Source organism: Echiichthys vipera (assembly GCF_963691815.1).
Source record: "Echiichthys vipera genome assembly, chromosome: 22".
Lineage (NCBI taxonomy): Eukaryota > Metazoa > Chordata > Actinopteri > Perciformes > Trachinidae > Echiichthys > Echiichthys vipera.
Genome location: NC_139847.1, coordinates 7,647,545 through 7,660,778, shown reverse-complemented (window position 1 = coordinate 7,660,778; position 13,234 = coordinate 7,647,545). Strand labels below are relative to the sequence as shown.

The following is a 13,234-nucleotide window of genomic DNA, read 5'->3' as shown; positions in this document are numbered from 1 at the left end:
CCTCTGTGAAGGACTGATATACCCATGGTAGAGGACGTAGGACTTGTTCATGCAGCCTATTTAACTGGAAATATGACCGTGTAAAGAAGAAATGCAGACAGCACACAGCCGCAGCTGTTCAAAGTATTGTTTTTGTATGAAGTGCTCCGCTTCTAAGCCCAGAAGAATTTCTCTGTTAGCTTTTCAGGGCAAGTTCCCACTCGCAGCCTGTGAGGTGAAGTCTGCAGAAGCTGCTGCAGGGACTCCGGTGAACCGCAGGGGCCATGAAAGGCTCCGTGTGGAGGGGGCTCCGGGCGGAGGGCAGACAGGCTCTATTTAAACACGCCAGGGACAAACCCTCCCCTCTATCAGGCCTGGGTGTGTTTCTGCTGCGGCCGTTAACTGACACAAACGGCCGGAGTCGGCACTGACTAATGCCGGCCAGCCCTGCAATAGTAGCGGGATGTTTACCCTGGATCCTCCTTGGAGAACTCAGACACGCCGAAAAAATTCACCCGCCGCCTCACCGCGCCGTGTCCCTCCGCGCATTCCACAGGCTGGTGGTACAATAAAGTAGAGCCGTTGCCTAAACGACGGAGTTTTGACTGAAATGTGGATTAAAAGCGAGTGTAAGTGTTTGAAACAGCAAACAGATATCTAATTAAACTGAAAGTAGTAAAAACCACCATGATAACACTCCATTACTTGTAAAAGTCATGCATTTTAAATGTTGCTTATAATAAGGAGCATACTAGGGAGAAAGAAACATGACTTAAGTCACAATAAATAAATGCACAAATAAATGTATAAATAAATACATAAATGTATAAATAAAAAAATGCACAAATAACTAAAAACAGAAATAAATGTATAAATAAATAACTAATAATAATAATAACTTAAAAAATTAATTAATCTCATTAACATATATACACAGAAATACAGAAATAAATAAATGTAGGTCATCATTTTATTAATTATTTATTTATACATGTATTCATGCATTTATTTATTCCTTCAATTATTTATACATTTATTTATTTATTTATTCAGACTTAAGTCATGTTTAGTCCTCCATTGAATACATATTATGCCCCTTCCACTTTGTTATATATAGCATTTGTATTACTATTACTATTATTATTATTATTATTATTATTATTATAGTAGTAGTAGTAGTAGTAGTAGTAGTAGTACTATCATTATTATTATTATTATTATTATCATTAATATTATTATTATTATTATAGTAGTAGTAGTAGTAGTAGTAGTAGTAGTAGTATCATTATTATTATTAATTATTATTATTATTATTTAACATCTTATGCTGTTAGGTAGATTAAGCTTTAAAAACAGGCGTTTCTCATATTAAATTTGTCCAGAAAGTATAAAGTAGTCCTTAAAATAACATAACCTTTAAAGTCAGTACTGAAGTTACTTTACCTGGTGACTTGGTTTAAAACATTAAAGTTAGCTGCACACAACAGGACTCATTATGGAGAAAGCAGCACACAGGCTTTGTTTTGGTTGTGATTCGGGGGGTTACGGTTCTATGAGGAAAACAAAATCATGGCTTTTCTGAAAACAGAATTGTTTATAGTGGTGGTTTGGCTCGGTGGTCAGTTCAGCGTTTAAACTCGTGCCAAACCACAGCCACATGAAAACATCTGTGTCCAAGTGCTCAGTCATAATCAGGGGCGTAGTGCAGAATCCTGGACCCTGCACATATATCATCCAGGGCCCCTCCCCACGTCCACAGCTCTTCATTCGGGCTTCTTTGTGGGCCGACTGTTGTCTGATATCACCAAGTATCACCCAGTACCGTCAACTAGAGGGTAAGATGGATTTTTATAAGTACTGACATATTGAGTCCATGGCCTTTAACAATCCATCACCAGCATGGACCATTTTAACCAAACACTAGGTCAAAAGTCATTTTCTATATGTTTTATATATATATATATATATATATATATATATATATATATATATATATATATATATATATATATATATATATATGTATATATATTTAGATCTTCTTAGATTTTTTCTTGTATTTCTTATACTTTATTTTATTATGTGTTATTTATATATATATATTTCTTAGACTTGTTTCTTAGAATTTTCCTTGTATTTCGTATATTTTATTTTCTTATGTTTTATTTATATATATATTTAGATTTAGATTTTTTCTTGTATTTCTTGTATTTTTATATTTTAATTTAATTTTCTTATGCTTTTATTCATAGTGATTTATTTTTCAAACATTTTCTCTTTTTTTCCAGTATTTATTTTTTATATTGTCTTATATTTTTTCCTGTATATTTTATATTTTAATATTTTGTTTTCTTATGTTTTTATTTATATATTTTTAAAATATTTTCTTAATTTCTTCTTGCATTTCTTATATTTAATTTGTTGTTTTTATTTGTATTTATATTTATTTATTTTCTTGTATTTATTTTTTTTATATATTTTATTTTTTTTTTCTTTTCTTATGACTAATGACTTATAACTTTAACTTGCAGCAGAGTTTTTAAAGGTGTGGTAACATATATGAATACTTCCTCCACCCACATACTTGTCACGCCTTAAAATATATTCTTTAAATGGTAAAAACATATTTATTTTTAATGGTTTCAGTTGTTAAGTTAAGGCCCTGTGGCTGAAAGCCTCCAGAGAAATCTAGTGAGTGGACATAAGTTTATTTTTTAACCCCAGACTAGAAGAAAGAGAAACATCAAAGCATATTTCTTATTTTATTATTATTATTGTGTTGCAAAGAGCAGGTCGGGGTGTGTGTGTGTGTGGGGGGGGGGGGGGGGTACATCCTCTCTGGGGGAGTTTTGCGTATGAATGACGAAACAGCCATGGCTGGAGGAAAGGTGTTCCGGCCTGTGGGGGAAACGAGCCGCCGCTGATAAAGGAGCAGTGACGCGTCAAGCTGCACCAACCGCCACAGCGAGAAGTAGTGATTCGGCCTTCAAAATAAAAGCAACATATAATCCTGCTTTCAAAGTGACCATCTGGCATCCACCCATGGACCCGCAGGGACTCGTGAAAAAAACACCAAAAACAATGCAAAATGACTGAAAATAGACACAAAATGATCACATAGAGACAGAAAATGACGCCAAAGACACGCAACAATGATTAAAAATGATCACAGAGAGACAACAAAAATGACTATAGGGATGCTAAATGACTGAAAATAGACACAAAACAAGCACATAGAGACAAAAATGCCACATAGAGACAAAAAATGACAACAAAGACACGCAAAATGACTAAAAATGACCACAGGGAGACAAAAAATGACTATAGGCATGCAAAACTAACACGGAGAGATGCTAAATGACTGGAAATAGACAGAAAACGACCACATAGAGACAAAATAAATTCCATGGGGATGCAAAATGACAATAGATAGATGCTAAATCACTGAAAATAGAAACAAAGCGACCACATAGAGACAAAAAAGTGATGACAAAGACCCGCAAAATGATTACAAAAATGATTGCAAAGAGACAAAAAATACTAAAGTGCTGCAAAATGACCATGGATAGATGCTTAAGAACTGAAAATAGACACAAAACGACCACATAGAAACACAAAATTACGACAAAGACACCTAAAATGATTCAATATAGATGTAAAATGACCACAGAGAGAACAGGTTTTATGTTTATAGAAACATAAAATGTCTGAAAATAGATGCAAAACAATAACAAAGTCATACAAAACAACCACATATCAGAAAACAAAAATGATCACATAGAAAACCGTTTAAAAATACGTGCACATTGACCACAAACAAACACAAAATGACTACAAAACAACTAAAAGGACTCTTTGAATTCGGGTGTGGGGGGGGGCCTCTAACATGTCTGAGCCCGGGGGTCCATTAGCTCACAATACGTCCATGCAGCCTCCAACTATAAAACTGTGTCTAAATATTAATCAGCAGAAAAATAAAATACACGTGAAACGAAAGCAAAGCTGCACCACGAAGCGTTTTGTGATTTTGTTTCGTTTGAATGCAACAGTTACCGGTAGGGCGTTTATTTTGAAAAGCTGTAACCGGAGCTAGTTTCCTGCACCGTAGGTGGATCGACACTTGTAAAAGAGAAAAAAAAGAAGAGGGGGGAGGTAAGTAATTATTTAGGGGGAAGAAAGAAAGAAACAAAGTTGTCGACCGTGCAATGCACACGGGGAGGGATTTTATTTATCCGGAGCCACTCGTTTATTCTAGCGCCGCTCCGCCGGGACGTTACTGTGAGGACGCACCGGTGCGTTTCCTTCGGTCTCTCTCCAAAACTTCTCGGGATCTCCAGGACGGGATTTCTCCTCTTTGAAAAAAAAAAAACGGGAATGATAAAAGCAGCCGAGCTCCGGCGGCTGCACGGACGCGCTGAGGAGTCCGGCGAGTGCCTTGTGTGTGTTTCCCCTACTTCAACTTAAACAACGTTATTCTTATTTTCCACCCGAGCACATTTCGCCCTGAGATGAATGGAAGAAGTGGACTCATCTGTGCACCAACGGATTTACTTTCCTGTCCACACTGGAGCCCACATGAAGCGGTGACACAGCCCGCTGCATCCCGCTGAACCTCTCTCCGCTTTGTGTTTCTTTAAAAACAACCCAAAAAAAAGGACAATTCAACAAAAAGGAGAGACGCCAACACGCCGCACTGGATCCCCCACGAGTTGATTTGAGACTTACGGTGAAGATGCAGATGTGGAGCCGCATGAGGGTCCACAAAGGAGGCCCTCCGCGACCATAGGTCACTCCAAAGTGTCCTGGATGTATGTGTCTCTTATTTCCTGGGCTGCGTTGACTTGAACTGTTTGGTGATTGTCTCATAAGCCGATGGATTCTCAGTCTACCTGTGCCTGTGGGGTTTCCACATGAGGGCAAACCAGATGACCCAGAGGACTTAAGTCATGTAACTACAGCCTGAGATGTCTTAAAGGCCTTATTTATCTCTTTTGTATTTATTCTGTGTGTGTGTATATACGCTTTGTGCTAGTTTCAAAGCCAGTTTAGTGAGGATTTCATCTGAAGGGTGAAAAGTGTAGATTTTACTTGACCATCTTTTGTTGTGCCGTTATAATCGAGCCCACACTGTATTTGAGCACATTAATCTGTAATTTAAAACAAGATAAATTTGACTTTTAAAGGTCAAAACAACGACAGAGGCTCCATCATGGACAGGCCCATAAGCAAGTTATTGGAGAAGTTAAAGTTAACGGACTCTGGCAGCGTGAAATTCAACAGTTCAAAGAAGAAACACGACTCTGCCAACAACTCGAACAACAGCAACGCCAACGCTGGCATCTCCGGGGGCGGCGGCGGTCTGCCACCGGCTCCCGGCTCCGCGGCTGCCTCGCCCTCCAGACCCGGCCAGTTCTCGCTTGCCTCTGCAACCGCAAACGATGCATGTGTTCCAGCCAGTGGGAGAGCAGCGGGAGGAGGGGTGGGGATACCTCCCTCTCAGCTCCTCACCCCACCGCCATGTTCCTCCACGGTGGGTGCCGTACCTCAAGATGGAGAGCCGCCGCTTCACCCCTCCACCTTGGCACCTCTGAGGCGTCGCTCACCCCAGCAGCGAGCTTCCTGTTACCTGGGCGAAGGCGTGGACTCCCACCTGAGGCGGGAGTCCGGCCTGGGCCCAGAGTGCGACCCCGGCTCCAAGGCGTCCCTCAACCAGCGGCGGTACTCCCTGGAGCTCCAGCAGCTGGTCCGGAGGCAGCAGCTCCTATCCCAGCCGCCACCTCTCTCTGCCCCGCCACCGTACCCTGCCTCCGCGGGGTATGGGTCGGCTCCCAGAGGTGGTGGTGGTGGTGGTGGAGGAGGAGGCCTGGCGGAACCCGGCTACCTCTCGGAGCATGAGAGGCACAAGCGACTGTCTCTGCAGGAGGCTCTGTTCTACAAACGCCTGAGCACGGGCAGCGAGCTGTGGGAGAGCACTAGACCCGCGTCCCTCTCTCATCCGCCGCATCGCTCCTCTGATGTGACCGGAGGAGGTGTAGGGGGAGGCTTCTTCTACCCGCCGGGTCCTACCCTGAGCCCATGTTCGTCGTTCAGCCTCCAGGAGTCGGTGCTGGTCAGCCCCAGGTCCAGCTTCGCCTCCAGCACAGCCAGTGGCGGCGGCGGAGGGAGCCCCATGGGGAGCCGCTGCAGCAGCAACCGGACCAGTGGCATCAGCCTGGGCTACGACTCTCGCTACTCGGCCTCTGGAGGCCTCCCCCCGCAGCAACAGTCCCCCTCCATGCAGACAGGGGGCTCTGCGGCTGGTTACGGAGCCCAGGGCCGAGCTGGGGTGACCCCCGTGGAGGCCTGGAATCAGTACCTGGAGGGGGGGATGCGTCCAGGGCCGCACGATAGCCGACACTCATACCCACCTGCGGTTGGGAGTCCAGCCGCAGCTTGCTACCAGGCCGGCCCGGAGTGGTGGGAAGAGCAACAGGCGGGAGTGAGAGGCAAAGAGGGGCTCGTGATGGGAGACAGGGCCCGGTACTCAGACCTGCCTGGTACCCGGTACCAGGAGGAGCTCACCCGGCTTCTCCTGAGAGATGCTGCTCTGGCAGGTGGGGAGCTCATGGGGGGCCTGATGCTGAAAGAGCAGTCTCTGGCCCTGACGGCCCTGACGGCTCTGTCGAAACCGAGCACGGCAACACTGGGGCCCTGCTCTGCCGGAGGACCGGCCAAACCTCAGGAGGATCCAGGAGTCGGAGCCGGGGAGAACCGCCAGGAGTTCTTTGGTGAGAACTTTTTTGTAACTGTGTGTGTGTGTGTGTGTGTGCTTGAGGGATACACGGTGAAAAGAGGAAAGTGAGGAGAGCCAGGAAGTTAAACACAGCTGCATTTAAACACAAATTGTAAAACCACCTCCCTAATTTCGAGCCAGTAGCGTCACTTTTTACGCACAGTATCCAAACGCGTCCATCCCCAGCATCCGCCCCTCAGGTGTGTTATTATTGTCCTCCTCGCCGCCTGGTGTCAGATCACAGGTTTCTCTCTAAATGAAAGGGTTGGATGGACGGATGAATGCACGGGTGGATGGACAGATTAATAGTTGAAAGAGTGTACGGATGGATGGTACCTATTTTTTGGAGGAGCCTGCAGAGACACGCAGGATTGCAGCAGGCAGAGCATAAAAGGAAGAACTGATCCAGACAAGTAGGTGTTTTGGCTGAAGAGAAGAAAGGAGAGAAAGAAGAAATGTAGGGCAGATATGTATACACTCATTCAGGTTCACACCTGTAGGCAACACATCAGGCGAAGTCAGCTGACGTTTCAGGGCAGGCGTTTTTGCAATTTGCAGCGGTGTGGTGCACACGGAGGGGGCTAACGCAGCGGAGCTACACGGACATTAAAGTGCAACATTCTGCTGTAACGCTTAAACACAAATTACATGGTTGCATATAAACACAGCTCCGACTATGACTGTGAGTCACACAAGATTAGGGCCGTGTGTGTGTGTGTGTGTGTGTGTGTGTGTGTGTGTGTGTGTGTGTGTGTGTGTGTGTGTGTGTGTGTGTGTGTGTGTGTGTGTGTGTGTGTGTGTGTGTGTGTGTGTGTGTGTGTGTGTGTGTGTGTGTGTGTGTGTGTGTGTGTGTGTGTGTGTGTGTGTGTGTGTGTGTGTGTGTGTGTGTGTGTGTGGATCATCATTAGAGAACAAAGTATTAAAACCTGATTTATTCTGAAATATAGTTTTTTTTTTACTGTTTATGATGTGATAGTATATTCACTGTGCCTATACCTCTGCTGTACTAGCATGTTTTTTTTAAATAACCAATGCACTTCAACAAAAACCTTTATTTTGTGATCACTAGTTTCTCACACTGCTCTGGTTTGATCTTGGTCGATTTATTCTCTTCCACAGTTCAGTAACTGTAGTGGGTTTCTTAGACGTTACTTTGTTACTGAGGATTTTCAAGAGATTCCCTATGGGGTTTAGATCTGGACTCTGACACTTCATCCTCCACATTTAACCGACTTCTTTAGACACTTTGGGTTTCATTTGTTCCAGGTCCAACACTGATCCCATGAGACCCAAATAAATTGAACTTTAGTGTCATGTCATGGTTTGGGGGATGTCTTCTGCAGCAGGAGTTGGGCTTCTCGTTCAGGGTGAATGCAAATCATTTTGCTCACTGTTTTTCTCACAAAATAAGTGGTTTTTGTTGACGTGCCTTGGTTATTTAAAAAAAAAAACATGCTAGTGCTGCAGTGGTATAGTCACAGCTGATATTCAATCAAATTCTGAACTATAAAAAAAAAAAAGTATTTCAGAAGAAATTTAGTATTAATACTTTGGCCTCTAATTTTAATCTCCACTGTATTGTTTCTCTGGGGCAGGGTGTGTTTCTCCCCCGAGTGACTTCAGGCCACAGTAACGCTGTGTTTGTGTGTGTGTGTGTGTGTGTGTGTGTGAGTCATGCGTGTGTCCTGGTGTGTGTAATGCTGCCTTGGCGTGTGCGGTAGCGGTGTGCTGTAGCCTGTTTTTCTGCTCAGGTATGTGTGCCCCGAGGGGACATACAATACTGTATTCCCCTCTCAGCCGTTAGGAAGAAAGAAATCAAAACCTCTGAGCCGTGAAGACAGACGCTCTGGAGATCAGCAGACACACACACACACACACACACACACACACACACACACACACACACACACACACACACACACACACACACACACACACACACCTGTATCAAAGTGTATGGCTTCAGTTAACATGAAAAGAAGTAAAAATGGAAAATATTGCCCCATAAACGCATAATATATAGAGCTAGTGTCAGAGTACACACACAACTACTCAGGTAATATGTCTTTGTGTTCTGCGTTAAAGTACAAAAAGGAGGACAAATGCATAAATAATTACATTTTTATATTTTAGATCAGTTTCTCTCTATTTTCTACTTGAAGCCACCTCAGACATTAAATCTAAAGCCTGGAGTTTGAGTCTTGGGCCCTCTTTTCTTTGGTTTTCTGGCTTTGGCAGAGACTTGTGCCTGTTCCTAAATATCGAGAGGACCGTCCAAAGAGTGTAGGAATTCTCCATTTGTGTGGCACTCCCTCAGCCACATTAGAAAGGAAAAGAAAAAGGCAGGCAGATCCTTAAATAGATCACAGAAACGCTGGAGCTCGGACCACCACACCACTTTTCCACTTTACATTCAGGGCCCGGACCGGGGCTGAACGTGTACTTAAGGCTAAACTGTATTCTGTAACACACACAGTGGAGTTTTTATACTGACACCAAACTGAAAAGAATGAGGAGGATGTGTTTGTTGCTTGGTTAATGTGGCATTTAAACATTAAAAAACAGTTATGGTCCATTAGATAATGATCTGAAGGAAGCACTAAAGGTGATAATGTTTGCAATTTACCAATTTTTGTTTCCTGAGGTCGTTCAAGGCTCCGAACATCAGGCAGAAAAAACTGCAATCTCATTTAATCTCTAAATTGGTGCAATTGTGGGGGTTTAAAGTCAAATTTAAAGGGAAGTCTTAACTGCAAAAAGCTCCTGAAGAAGGAGCCGTTTATTTTCTGTACCAACCAAGCCACAAACGCACAAGAAAAGAAGTCAGATCCGGTGGAGTTTCCCCTTTTTTAATAACAGAGCTTCGACAGAGAGACACTTGAGTGGATGAGCAAACAGACTGGCATGGCTAACTGGGTTTTGGAAACTGTGTGAAAATCCTCTAGGTGGTGCGAACGAGAGGATTTACAAGTGTTGACACTTTGTGTGGAGTTGGATTTCAGACACATCCTCCTGGAATGCGTCGTAAACAAAGTGTTAAGAGCCGCCGGGCGATTACTCTCGACTTAAAATGCGTGTTTGTGTCCGTTTTCCCCCCCGCTGTGCTGACAGGAACCTGTGTAAAGTGTGGGAAAGGCGTGTACGGGGCGGATAATGCCTGTCAGGCTCTGGATAGCCTCTATCACACACGCTGCTTCACCTGTGTGTCCTGTGGTGAGTACCCCCCCCCTCCTAATCTCACAGACACAACAATGACAAGCATTTAAGCGTAATGAATTTTCTATCACTGACTCCTCTTCCAAACTCATTTGCTGTTAAAATGATCCGGCTGAGTCAAACGTCTCTCCTCCCCCTCTGCAGGACGCACCCTGAGAAACAAGGACTTCTACAATGTCAATGGCTCTGTGTACTGTAAAGAGGATTACATGGTAAGAGTTGAGGTCAAGGCGTGTTTTGTCATCTATCTCTCTCTCTCTCACACACACACACACACACACACACACACACAGAGCCACATATTGAGAGGATTGCTTTTCGTCTAATGGTAATCTCTTTGTTGTAATTACAGTTTTCAGGATTCCAGGCTGCCGCTGAGAAGTGTAATGTGTGTGGCCACCTTATTCTCGAACAGGTGAGGGGTGTGTGTGTGTGTGTGAGTGAGTGTGTGAGTGTGTGAACATAAAGAGGTGCACAAATACCTTTAAATATTTAAAGGTCCCATATCATGCTTATTTTCAGTTTCATACTTGTATTTTAGTCTGACATGCTCCACGTTTCCAAATCTGCAGTTAGTGTCCTCACCGAGCAGCGGATGCGGCTGTGAGCCCCTTCCCCGTCCCAAAGCACTCACAGGCGGGCACTTTCTCGCTTGATTTAACTACTTTTCAGACCTTCTTAGCAACTTGCAACTAAGCGTAACCGTTGAACATAGTATGTGATTTCAGCATCGAGGCGACCACGCTATGGGGGGACGTTTTCAAATCTTCCAACTCCGGGACCCAGTTTCAAAAGATACTGTTTTCAGGCTCTGATAACGCCGCCTGCGTGTGGATGGTCGGACAAAACAATACAAAAGTTGTGCGGTTAAGGGAAAATGCGTCTCCTTGGACCCTTTAACAGCCCAGTCTGCTCTCATTGGTCAGTGTTTCTGGGTGTTCAGTACCTGCTCTCTCTGCGTCTCTGCACCATCATTGCAGTCAGGGAATGACTGTTAGAGCACTGTAGCGCCTGTTTTTAGTATAGTTGTGACATCACACCTGTACAGAAGTCCTGACGGCTCGTTAAAAGACACAGTTTCTGAATATGTTTTTATACTTTCACAGTGTTTATAGAGCACCTCAACCTGCTTTTATGACAATCCCACTTTTTCAGTTTTGCACCTTTTTAAGACTTAAGCTAAAGAAAATATACTTCAACCTCGACCCTCCCTGTGTCATTTTTAGGTACTTGCATCCCATGTTTCCCAGAATCCCTTTCAAGGGCTCCTCAGAGAATAGAGAAATTCAGTGACGTCCTTTTTGCTGGCTTCTCTTTGCGTTCCCACGGCGGATTTTCAGTGGAATGTTTGCCTTTGTGTTTTTTCTTTTAATAAACACAGAAATAAGGCTTTGAAGTGATCAGCCTTTTTTTTTTTTTTACCATATTTGAACCACACTGAGACCCATAATATAAATAGAAAGCTCACAGTGAGTGCGTGTGATCCACGGGCTTCCTTCGCTGCATCACTCGAATGCCTTCGACCACATTCAAGTTATAGAACTTAAAACATCAACGCTCGAAAAAAAGCGAGTAGGTGTAAAAGTTTTGAGACAATAAACTGCATGTGCATCATCTTTCGTAGCTGAGTTGTCAACGGGCAGTCGGAAATAATAAGGTTCAGAAGAAAGTTACTCACGTCTGACATTTGACGATTATACCTTGTTCTCTAATTTTGATCTCCATGTTTAAGCATACTTAGATACAGTCAGGTCCAGTTATCTTAAATAAAACGTGGTCTTCCCTCTCAGATCCTGCAGGCTCTTGGGAACGCGTACCATCCCAGCTGTTTCCGCTGCGTGGTGTGCTCCAAGGCTCTGGACGGGGTGCCTTTCACCGTGGACCATCACAGCAACATCTACTGCGTGGCGGACTACAACAAGTGAGACATTCAAATGCTTTTGTTTTTCGAAAGGAACTGGCTCGAAGGCACCCTGGTACTGCGGCTCTGCGGTTTCATTTATCGGTGTGACGAGGCGTGTAACATTTGAATGATGTCACCCGTCCCGCTTCCCTCCGAGACATTACCCAACTGTGTGAAAGCCGCTGGTTACCACGTTAAATAAACTTTCTCCTGTCGTCCCGCAGGACTTTTGCCCCGAAGTGCGCCGCCTGTTTACAACCCATCCTACCTACTGAGGTGAATAAAAGTGTGTGTGTGTGTGTGTGTGTGTGTGTTTCCCGTGCACATGCTGGCTGGGCTGGAGGGGTTTTCTTGCATGTAACCTTGAACATTATGTGGGGGTAGATTGTTTTTATTTTGTAAACTTTGACACAGTTTACCTAAGCAAACTTTGACAACTAGTGTGCAACTGTGTGAGTATTTCAAAATCAATTTATCTGGCACATTTGTGACGATTTACACTTTTTTTCCCCCCATGCAACTCAAAAGTTTTGTCTTGTGTTTCAGGGCAGTGAAGAGATCCTCAGGGTCGTGTCTATGAACAAGGACTATCACTTTGAGTGTTACCACTGTGAGGTGAGCGAGCTTATTCCGATCGGACTTTTGTTATGAAGTTCCTTGACGGCTGACCTCACTTCCTGTGTGCATTCCTCTCTTATCTGCATTTTTTTTTCTCTCTCCCCCCCTCAGGAGTGCCATAAGCAGCTCTCAGATAAGCCCGGCTCGCAGTGCTTCCCTCTGGACTCTCACCTCCTCTGCCACTCCTGTCACATGAGCAGAGCGTGCGCCACACACAACATTCCCCCTCACAACACACACTGATCTATGCAGCCCTGTGGATGTTTGGGGGGGAAAAGCTGGTCTTAACATGCTGTCATTCTCTAATGTGCTTTTTTTTTGCTCGGTCATGCATCCTTTTTTTTTTGTCTTCTCAAGATGAAACTGCTGATATTCAGACATTTCCACTGATTCACTTTCTTTTTTGTGTTTGGATCAGTCCCTTTTTGTCTCACGTACTGCCTGCTGTACTTCTTGTACTATTACTGTACCATAGTTATAAGGGAACGGGAAAGAAACTACTGCTTTTTTTACCCCAATGTGGCTACTGTTTGCTGTAGAAGAACAAGGGATTTTTGCTAAACTGTTTTGTAAATATATTATCGCTAGCAAACATTTTGCACTTAATTTGACTTTACTGTAAGAGATGTTACATGAATCTGTACAATTTGGGGATAAAAACTTTACTGTCATTTTTGTATGTTGTAATAAATATTTCCAGTTGTGTTCAGAGAAGTCTGCTTACAAGTATTGGGTCGCGAATTCAG

General features: G+C 43.7%; 1 protein-coding gene across 1 annotated transcript; it reads left to right on the top strand.

Moving 5' to 3' along the window:
- The first annotated feature begins 4,134 nt into the window (after positions 1-4,134).
- Positions 4,135-13,150, top strand: ajuba (ajuba LIM protein). The gene is made up of 8 exons (XM_083937093.1): positions 4,135-6,746; positions 9,863-9,964; positions 10,112-10,179; positions 10,320-10,382; positions 11,758-11,888; positions 12,095-12,146; positions 12,417-12,485; positions 12,600-13,150. The coding sequence occupies exons 1-8, from the start codon at positions 5,189-5,191 to the stop codon at positions 12,729-12,731; spliced, it is 2,175 nt and encodes a 724-aa protein (XP_083793219.1). The 5' UTR covers positions 4,135-5,188; the 3' UTR covers positions 12,732-13,150.
- Positions 13,151-13,234: the final 84 nt, after the last annotated feature.

Bases quoted from the DNA above. Each gene is read 5' to 3' on its own strand.
- ajuba (XM_083937093.1), top strand. From the start codon at position 5,189: ATGGACAGGCCCATAAGCAAGTTATTGGAGAAGTTAAAGTTAACGGAC. The intron at 6,747-9,862 runs GTGAGAACTTTT...CTGTGCTGACAG, and splicing joins GAACCGCCAGGAGTTCTTTG to GAACCTGTGTAAAGTGTGGG. The intron at 11,889-12,094 runs GTGAGACATTCA...GTCGTCCCGCAG, and splicing joins TGCGTGGCGGACTACAACAA to GACTTTTGCCCCGAAGTGCG.